The 11172-nt window shown below is 38.5% G+C and overlaps 1 protein-coding gene across 1 annotated transcript; it reads right to left on the bottom strand.

Annotated features, from left to right (window-relative positions):
• Positions 1-2944: 2944 nt before the first annotated feature.
• On the bottom strand, positions 2945-11164 carry rab23 (RAB23, member RAS oncogene family). Its single transcript, XM_058059143.1, has 7 exons — positions 10686-11164; positions 8255-8491; positions 8055-8140; positions 7280-7436; positions 7129-7211; positions 6226-6318; positions 2945-6130 (listed from the first exon to the last, which is right to left on the bottom strand). The coding sequence occupies exons 2-7, from the start codon at positions 8407-8409 to the stop codon at positions 5997-5999; spliced, it is 708 nt and encodes a 235-aa protein (XP_057915126.1). The 5' UTR covers positions 8410-8491; positions 10686-11164; the 3' UTR covers positions 2945-5996.
• Between the last annotated feature and the right edge of the window lie 8 nt (positions 11165-11172).

Raw genomic sequence — 11172 nt, 5'->3', positions numbered from 1 at the left:
TTCTAAATAAACGCAAGAAAGTACACACAGATTCATTCAACACCTGAGTGGCAGCACATATCACTATGATTTATCTCCGGGTTATTATTAATATTCTCTGATATGCTATTTTATCGATAAAGTGCGTGAAATCCATCCCATGAAAAAGCAAAAGAACAAAATAAAGAACAGATTCTGTACAAATGTGAAGGGTTGAAAATATAAGACGATGTAAACACGATTAAGGCATTGTGGCGTTGCAACCGTGAAGGAATGAGACGTTCACTGACTTTTCACAAAAGGTTTTTGCATGCATTACAATTACACCACTTGTTTTTTTGATCTCTTTCAATAGTATCGTTGATAGTGTTACATCATTAAATGTTTGAATGTTAGACGCAAGCATACTAGTGACAATCAGTTCCATGTGAGCAAAAATAAATAAATGTAAAAAAGTAGTTTTAATGATGATTTGATATTTCTGCAACAGCTGTGTTACTGTGCTTGGTAAACCCACCTAAACCCTAACCCTAACCCTAACCCTAACCCACCTAACCCTAACCCACCTAACCCTAACCCACCTAACCCTAACCCAAACCCTAACCCTAACCCTAACCCACCTAACCCTAACCCTAACCCTAACCCACCTAACCCTAACCCTAACCCACCTAACCCAAACCCTAACCCTAACCCACCTAACCCAAACCCTAACCCTAATCCTAACCCTAACCCACCTAACCCTAACCCTAACCCTAACCCTAACCCACCTAACCCTAACCCTAACCCTAACCCACCTAACCCTAACCCAAACCCTAACCCTAACCCTAACCCTAACCCACCTAACCCTAACCCTAACCCTAACCCTAACCCACCTAACCCAAACCCTAACCCTAACCCTAACCCTAACCCTAACCCAAACCCAAACCCAAACCCTAACCCCTTTTATATTCTATAGAGAAGCTACTGGATCCAAGTATCGTTCTTACTGGGAAGCCTGAAAACTGAAACGAGTTTGGACTAACTCGGCAACACCTCTGCTGGATGCAACCAAGTGGCACCCGATCAATTCTACACAATCACCCAATGCTGAAAGGGGACCTGTTATGCTCATTTTTTGCTCCTTTGTATTGAGTTGTGGACTCCTACAGAGGAGCTACACACAATAACCCGCACACAAAGCTTTCCAGATCTTACAGATTCAGCACCTCTCTGCAGTGTTTCCATGGATCTCCTGCTTCCCACCCAAACGATCTGTTGAATTTACTCCACTCCTGCCCCCCCCCCCCCCACCCCCCACGGGTATAGTCACACTTCCAAGCGCTCCTGATGACTTCCAGACTTTGTCCGATTACTTACAGAAAATAAACACAGGACACGGATAAATTGCTACTTACAGCTTCTGACTCTTCAACATGGCCAGGAATGGTAAACTCCAACCACTCATGCCTGATGCTTACCTCTTTAGGAAAGTTAGCTTTCCCTCTCACCCCAACAAACATTTCCAGGAAGCCATTGCTCCGTGCTAACATGGTGATAAATTTGACAAAAGTGTAAAGCAGAGCAGGGGGCGGGGCTGCTGGCGTACAGTGTGTCCATATAAGGAAGTCTGGGTTACATTGACATTAGTAGAACTCAGTGTTAGAAAAAAGTGTAAAACCAAGCGTTTCAAGCCATCCCAAACTTCTTTCAGTGCTCACAAACCTCCTGATCTGAAACGTTGGCGTGGTTTAACAAGAGAATACAACATTCGAACGACATTTATAGGTCAGCAAAGCAGAAAAGCATATTAGGTCCCCTTTAGTGATCAATCAATGATCGGAGCTTACAATCTTACATACTGAAAATAATTCCAAATGCTTATTAATGGCGAACGAAAGTGTAAATGAACATTTAAGACATGATGTTGCAAGAGCAACACTTCCCTGTTCAGCCATGAGTTATTTCCTGAATTCAATAGTCTATATCTCACCTCAATAACCCAAAATGACGCCAAAGAAAATCACAAATGCCAGCATTTTGATAAAGAATGTGAGAAACACTATTGAATTCAAGAAATAACTCACGGCAAAACAGGAAGGTGGTGTGGTGTTGATCTCATTGTGTCTCTGGGAACAGTTATATGAATTCAGTGAAGGTATTTATATGCATTGAGAATTGACTTATGTATGTAAATCTATATTTATGCAGCTATAAAAGTGTGTTTTGTGTAGGAATGGCATGCCATTTTGTCGGCAAGCTACTCACGCATGTTACACTTTGCCTTGAACGCATCGTATCGCTAGTAACGCCGGCTGAGCGGTTTGCTCCTAACGACGATTACAACATTTCAGTGAAAGAGAGCCCAGTTATTATTAAAGTCACTTAAGTTATCGATGTGTTTTCAAATTTCAGAAATAACAGCCTCTCTCCAATTAACCCCCGACCTCTTTGCAACTAGCATAACTAAAGACCTTATAATAGAGCAAAACCTCAACAGCCAAACAATAAAGAAGTGTTGTGCTTTATATAACGTATGGAAAGGTCTAAAGCAGGGGTGGGCAAACTACGGCCCGGGGGCCACATCCGGCCCGCCAAGTGTTTGAATACGGCCCGCCCAATCTTTCCAAAGTATTTCATTTAAACTCAACATACAACCTGGCATCATGGCCTGAGCCAACCTTTTGATGGTTGTATCAATTTCGTTGTTTGACATGGTCTGTTGTTTACAAAGTGCTCCTGAAAAAAGGGACACAAGCACATAATAATAATAAAAATTAAAATAATAATTATTTTATTATTATTATAACTATTATGATTATTATATTTATTATATTAATGCTAATTATTATATTAATTATATATAATATTGTTATATTTGCATATTTTACATAATAATATTATAATAATAATTATTTTAATTTTAGTTATTATAATATTTTATTATTTTTAAAATATTTAAATATAAATATAAAATAATAAATAATAATAGCAGATTGCATGACAATTTTACAGATACAATAATACCAGGTGGACTGTTACGTGTAAAATATATAGTCTGCCCCCCCCCCCCCCGGAAATTTTGTTATATCAATGCGGCCCGCGAGTCAAAAAGTTTGCCCACCCCTGGTCTAAAGTGTGCTTGGTAAAGGATTAATTAAGATTGAGTAAGGAAATCAAACAATGCACAACGATGAGCCAATTCAAGAAACAATACAAGCAGTTGATGTTTGCTAAATACAAGGATGAAGAGTCTTGAACCAGTCATGATGTGCTATATATATCACTATATTGACACGCACTATGGTACCCATTATGGCATTGGATGCTCATATCACCGAGTACTTCGGTACGAGGTGCATTATTAAAAAAAAAAACAAAAAAAAAACCTTAAACTGTATTATGGAAAGCAGGAAGTGAACAAATGTAACAGTTAGTGATTGTAAAAGTACCAGATGGAGGGGTAGGATTTAATAAGCTTTGCTTCTTCCTACTCCTTTTGGACATGTGGAACTGGGAACTGATTATGGGATGCACTCAATTGGAATCTGATGCATATTCAAATGAAATTAAACCATTACCAATTAAAGTTGTACCAAACATTAGAACCTCCAAAGTCAAACACCCATAAAGTACAGTAGTATACCTCGAACCAAGGTCCCGCAAGTGATCTCATTTTCCCAAATTCAGGATGAACTGCACATGCATGTTTGTCCATTAGTTGTGATGCCGGTGATGGCAAAGGGGAAAAGTGTGATGATAATCATAGAACAGAAAACTTACTCCCATTTATCACAGGATGTGTCTGTACACGGTTAATAAAGATTCACTACTTACACAAATCAATTTGACAAGACGTGTATTCATTCCAGCAGTACCTATAAAACACCACTAGGTGTCAGTATTACTGTGCAAATAGTTTTATAGATGGATGCACTTTGGAGGTTCCATTGTTACTCAAATTAAAAAAACAGCAATGTCATGCAAGTATGTCAGCCTCCTGTTAATGAACGTTAAATGGGGTGGCGTTTACATCCCGACGTACATGTTACCACACGCACAGGCGCCACAATTTGTTGGACGTGGACAACACGTCGAGGACGTAAGGTGATGAATGCATCGTGTGACTCGTGCGCTTCATGTAAGGCGCTCGTATGTTTCACTCACCGGGGACGTTCGTGCGTGGGCATTATACGAGGCTCGTGCAGCCCACTCACTTCGATTGCAAAATGCCTGCAGCTCCTACGTCTATGGTTGCTAGCAGAAGCAGAGTGTTAGCCGGGGGAAGCCGAAGACGCATTCACATCAGATACGCCATACGTATGTACAGCCGGTTTGATGGTTTGATAATCTGCGTGGGCCACATGCGTGTCTGTTGCCATTTTGCCCATTTTTGCACGTACATTGGGATGGAACTCCCCCTTCAAATGTGCTTAATAAATCGACAGCGTGAAGCACATATTTTTGGTTAGCGCAATTGATTATTTAAAAGTTACATTCAAATCCAAACATAAAGTCATTGGCACCATGAAGCTGTTAACACTTCAATATAGCATCACTCAACACTTGTATGAGTTGTATAAAAATACATCTAACCGTACGACTGACGCTGAATTCAGGAGGGAAACCGTACGCGTACTGGTGCGTGTATTAAAATACTCAGCATGTCTCGGGTAGTACATCCAAAGATGCAGCAAAACAATGACCAATCAAACAACGAGAGGGGAGGGGAACACGAGAAGGTCAAAATGGGCTTATGTTGTTAAATGGGATTATATGCTGTTAAAAGTTAAACACCAGATGACAATAAAAATACAGTAGATCCCCAATTTCCACAGCTGTGCTGTTCAACACATATAATGGAGTAATTGATATGCCTTTTAAAAAAAATGTCACACACAAATCACCCCTCCGAAACCTCCTGCCCGCTGGATATTGACATTGTCCTCTGATTTCAGATCAACACTTGCAATAAAAGTAATTACTCGATTAGATTCAGCTCCAGAACGCTCTCTTGTTCACTATTGAGGGAAGCTAACAATCTAAATCAGGGGTGGGCAAACTACGGCCCGGGGGCCACATCCGGCCCGCCAAGTGTTTGAATACGGCCCGCCCAATCTTTCCAAAGTATTTAATTTAAACTCAACATACAACCTGGCATCATGGCCTGAGCCAACCTTTTGATGGTTGTATCAATTTCGTTGTTTGACATGGTCTGTTGTTTACAAAGTGCTCCTGAAAAAAGAGACACAAGCACATAATAATAATAAAAATTAAAATAATTATTATTATATTATTATAACTATTATGATTATTATATTTATTATATTAATGCTAATTATTATATTAATTATATATAATAACATTGTTATATTTGCATATTTTACATAATAATAATAATATAATAATTATTATTTTAATTTTATTTTAATTATTATAATATTTTATTATTTTTAAAATATTTAAATATAAATATAAAATAATAAATAATAATAGCAGATTGCATGACAATTTTACAGATACAATAATACCAGGTGGACTGGTACGTGTAAAATATATAGTCTGCCCCCCCCGGAAATTTTGTTATATCAATGCGGCCCGCGAGTCAAAAAGTTTGCCCACCCCTGGTCTAAATGCATAATCCAGTTTAAATGGTTCTCACCACGAGTGAATGAGCCGAACAAAGTGTGAAACAACATAGCAATGAAGTATAAAGACTGGGATATGTATGCTGTACATTTTACCTGTATTATCACATATTTAGAAATTGTTACCGAATGAGAAATGATTTATCTGGAAAAAAACATTCCATGGAGGAAAAAAATATGAAAAACACACAAAAAAATCAGCAAATTTGCAGGGCTATAAATGCCGATTCCCAGTTGGCGGGGGATCTACTGTAGTTATTGAATCATGCAAAATAAGTATGAAGATTGTTATTAAAGTAGCATTAGTGAGATGATTCCCAGTCTCTGTTTCTAACTTTGGTTTCTACCTGCTACCTGTCCATGGTCAGCACAAAAATGAGCTCATGTCGTCTTTTAGAGGAGGCTGCAATTCCCAAATGGATTTTTACTCTTCTTGGTCCTTTGTTTGTTAGGTCGCAGTGTGATGACTTCTCTGCCGTTGCTTGAGCTCTGGTTGCAGACATTACTACTTGTGGTATTAAAAACACCTACATGGGAACAGTACAACAGTACATGACTGACGTTAGGCCGGGAAAGGAAATGTACATATGATGTACATATGATGTACGTATGATGTTCTTACCTATTTTATTGCTGGTGGTGTGTACCGCCTCCGTCTCCTCTGCTGTTTGCAGTTTGAGTTGTTGAAGATACTTCTCAGCTAAATACTTAAACACTGCAAACAAAAATAGCAACAAATAACATTCCAAATTAAAGCCTTGTTTACAATATTTTTAAACATTTATATAAACAGCCAAAATGAGATAGCTAATATAATAATATATATATAAATAACTAATATAATAGTAATATTATATATATTATATAAATAACTAACATAATATAATAATAATATATATATATATAATATTATATTATATTAGTTATTTCATTTTGGCTGTTTATATTAATGTTTAAAAATATTGTACAAACTAAAAAATTATTCTATATATATACACATACATACAAAAAAAATATATATATATAGACACATACATACATACATACATACATACATACACATACACACACATATATATATAATATTATTAGATTATATTAGTTATTTCATTTTGGCTGTTTATATTAATGTTTAAAAATATTGTAAACAAGGCTATATATATATATATATATATATATATATATATATATATATATATATATATATATATATATATATATATATATATAAAACTATATATAACTAAAATAATATATTTTTCAAAGTATGAAATGTGAAATACTGATGTTAAAATATGTAAAAAACGTATAAAAATATGGTTAAAAATATAAACAACTTTAACTGGAAAACACACTAACCGAGGCTCCGCTGTACATGCTATACAGCTGTAACATCATGTGTCTTTAGGCAGAATATTTAATACAGCTCTTGCAGTGGCTCCAATTGTGCAAGTGTATCGCTGTATGCGAGTATTATTTACCAACTCCATGTTTGGAAGGTTTTGTACAGTTTTCAATAACTTACCCTCTGTGACATTTAGGTCTTCTTTTACTGAAGCTCTGTAAAATCTCAACTTAAGCCTCTTTGCCAAACCCTCTGCCTCCTCGCTGTAAAGGGAATTAAAAAATGACTTACTATACATTTCAATATGTAACTAGACTGTTACATAACCTACTTTTTTATAAGCGTTTCTTCCAGGAGGTCAATTTTATTCTGCACCAGGACTGTCGGAATATCTCCCACCTCTGCTTCTATCTTCTCCTTCCAGTTGTCTATCGCCAGGAAAGAATCCCTGTCTGTAGTGGAGAAGACCAGCACACACGCTTGGGCGCCTGCAAAGTTAAACACACACGGCAGGCGCCATGCATCATTTATTCTTCACACCTGCACGTTGTCGGAACAAGGACACAGGAGATTTGCTTTGCAGGTTAAATGTAACACCCGAGGGACACTTCATTAGGTACACCAGCACAAAGTAATCAGATCCACTTCATCACAGATAACAGATAACTTTGTTGAGGCTCACTATTAAAAGACGTCAGTAACAAGTAGAGCATTTTTTTTCTATGCCGCTTATCCTCACTGGGGTCGCAGGTACGCTGGAGCCTATCCCAGCTGGACTGGTGGCCAGCCAATCAGAAGGCACATATAGACAAACAACCATTCACACTCACATTCATACCTATGGACAATTTGGAGTCACCAATTAACCTAGCATGTTTTTGGAATGTGGGAGGAAGCCGGAGTACCCGGAGAAAACCCACGCATGCACAGGGAGAACATGCAAACTCCACACAGAGATGCCAAGCAAGAATCGAACCCAGGTCTTCCCGATCTCCTGACCCCTGGGACATACTTACTAAATATTGAACGGTGGACTGCAGACGTGCCATGAAATGTGTACTGTATTGTATAAAACGCCACTTGACTGACAGCAACACGTGTCTTACCGCGGTAGTACGCCTTGGTGATTGCATCGAACTCCTCCTGACCAGCGGTGTCCCACAGCATAAGGCGGACATCTTCATCGTTCACGCTAAAACCAACGGTGCAGCGAATGAGAAGAGATAATAATAACTGCTCTCCAGTCACCATGACAACACAATCCCACAAATTGTCACCGACTGCATCAGGGTCTATCGTGGCTTACATGATCTGTCTTTCCAGAAAGTCCACTCCGATGGTCTTCTTGTAGTCCTTGGTGAAGACTCCTTTACAGTAACGCTGGATCATGCTGGACTTTCCCACAGCGCCGTTGCCCACCACGACCACCTTGATGGCCACTTCCATGTCCTCCTCCAGCATGGCGGCAACGGACCTGTCGCTGGTCTCACTTTCTTGTGGGCGGAGCTCTTACTCACCAATGGGATGCAGGCACATAAATACACTGTAAGAATAAAATAAAAAGAAACTGATTTTAACTCATTTCATCCCAGCCATTTTTCAAAAAACAACCCTTTCAGTACAGATGACTTTAGACAAACACAAAAAGTGCTTTTTAACATCAATGTAAACATTTATTTACAAATATAACACCATGAGCTATTTACAATGTTCACATTCGGAACTAAGTGTGTGTGCATGCATTCAAATGTCTGCAATGTTTAACCTTCTGCACGCTTCACTCCTCCACTCTCGCCCACTTCCTCCTTCCTTCCTTTTTTTCAGATTTTTTTCAAGGGGGCATTTTTGTGATGCAAATGTATTGCTCTTTTGAAAGCATTGTGTTTTAAGAAGCCAAACTTTTTACTTGAGTGGCTCCACCATCTAAGCGGAACTTTGTTCACGTTTCACATAAGGATTGTGAATGATGTGCAAAATACCCCCAAAAAGTGCAGTTCCCCTTCAATTGAAGACCCCTGGTCAACAGTGTGCGTCAAGCCCTCAATGGTCCGATAATGCCTTGCAAACAGCCACTTCCATATGACTGCATTATCATTCATAGTAGCGATCCTGTAGTTTATAATCCAATATAATCCGAGAGCTTTTCGAAATCTCATCAAGTTTTTATCTTGCAAGATCTTGACACCCCTACTATTTATAAAATTAATAATTTTGTAGTTAGAGCATCAAAAACTTTTTACAACCTGTTGAATATGATTTTTTTTAACATTATTATTGCTTCTAAACATGACATAACACCTCTATAGTGACATTGACAATTGTATTACCCATTACAGTTTGTGCAGCAGGATGATCAACAGCGATGGTCACACCACAGTGTCTTTAAACTACTGTCACACGGCGAAGAATTATTTTATTGCAATTTAAGTGACCTGGAAACATGCAAAAAATAAAAAATAAATAGTGTGGTGTGAATGGTCATTTGTTTATAGTATGTGCCCTGTGATTGGCTTGCGACCTGTCCAGGGAGTACCCCGCCTCTCGCTCAAAGACAGCTGGGATAGGCTCCAGCATACCCGTGGCAGAAAATGAATGAATGAATGAAAGTCATATACGTATATAAGTAAGGCAGTGATGTGTGTAAAAGCTTGGAACATGAATACATTTATTTTACAGCGAGTTTGTTTGGAGAGGCTGTCCGATATGTTTATTCTCCCATCAAGAGGCTGCAGACGCCACATGATAAGTCGGACCGTGGCATGTTTGCGGCTGCTGGGTGTAACGCTAAACAACATACTGAAGGAAATCTGTTCCTGATGGACACTGGCAGTGTCATCGTGGCGACCAACAGGCTGCCAGGAATCCACTCACAATGTGTACGCCACCAGAAACGTATTAGTCATTGAGAATCATTCGGGAGGATGACGTTCACAAGTGAAACTAAAAGCAGAAAAATGAAATATTTTGGAAAGCAACACATGTAGATATGCTCAGATGTTATACTGTAGATAGATTTGAAGAAAAAAAAAGTGTACTATTAGTATGAACTTAGTACATTTTCTTTTTTCTCATTTTTGCTGTGATTTCCCACACAGAAGACCTCAAATTTCTTCTTGTAAATGTTTTTGATTCTCAAATTTGTATTACATTTTAATAACTTTTTCCGCGAACAAATTTGAAAAAAAATGAAACTTTATTTTGTTTCTCATATTACTTCAAAAACACATTGTATATATTTTAAGTCTTAAGCCACTAATGGAAAGTTATTTTTCTTGATATTAGGAGTTTATTCTTGGAAAATTTGCTATTTTTTCTTGTTTGAATATTTTCACTCGATACTGGTAAAATCACAGCTGTTTTTTGTAATTTCCCAACTTTCTCCTTGTGAATTTTATTCCCATAATATAATGATTTTAGTCCCATACAATTATACTGTACCTACTTACTGTCTCTCCACAGCTGAGCACCACCACAACCACACCTCTGAACGCAATTACAGTGCTGTTATTTCACGCAGGCTCCCACTCAGCGCTGTTAAAATCGAAAGTGAGGGGATTCCACGGACAAAGTGACATGATTTATGTCCGCTCCTTTTACTGACGCCTGTAGCTTCTTCATCGTCTTTTCTTCAAGAGGCTCCAAAGTGGCCAGCAGCTGCTCACGTCTACGTGCAGTTCTGCTGGCCAGCGTGGGTGACAAGCAGACAATCAAACCAAAGAAGAAGACATATTACTTACCTTTACAATCAGGTTGAAAGTCACTCGGTGTCACACACCATTAGATGAAGAAAGTGACTCTTGACACTGACTTGCCCAGGTTAGCTTTTCTCAGGAGAGAAAACGCTCCTCCTGATACTCTCGTCTTGCAAAAAAAACTACTCACACACATTAAGATAAGCCTCATAACAACAAGTAAAACCAGATCAGCGTCGATATGTGATTAATATCTGTGCCATTTTCCAGCTCGAAATGCATCGCCCCCACCCCGATCTTCAAGGATCCAAGCTAGCGACGTAGCGCATGAGAGTGGCTAGGTCGCATTGCTAGCTCGCTAATGTTTGTTGCTAGGCAGCAGAGACTGGCGGAGAGCGACGTTACGTCAGTTCTAGAGACTCATGGGAGTTGTAGTTCGGTTGTAGTTCCCGTTTGTAGAACTTCAAGTTACAGTTTTACGATACAATGCGGTCTATAAAGTTATTTATTCACTGCGGTCATCATTCCTCAT

This window comes from Doryrhamphus excisus, chromosome 20 (genome assembly GCF_030265055.1).
Source record: "Doryrhamphus excisus isolate RoL2022-K1 chromosome 20, RoL_Dexc_1.0, whole genome shotgun sequence".
Lineage (NCBI taxonomy): Eukaryota > Metazoa > Chordata > Actinopteri > Syngnathiformes > Syngnathidae > Doryrhamphus > Doryrhamphus excisus.
The sequence above is the reverse complement of the archived record's forward strand: the minus strand, read 5'-3'. Positions and strand labels throughout refer to the sequence as shown.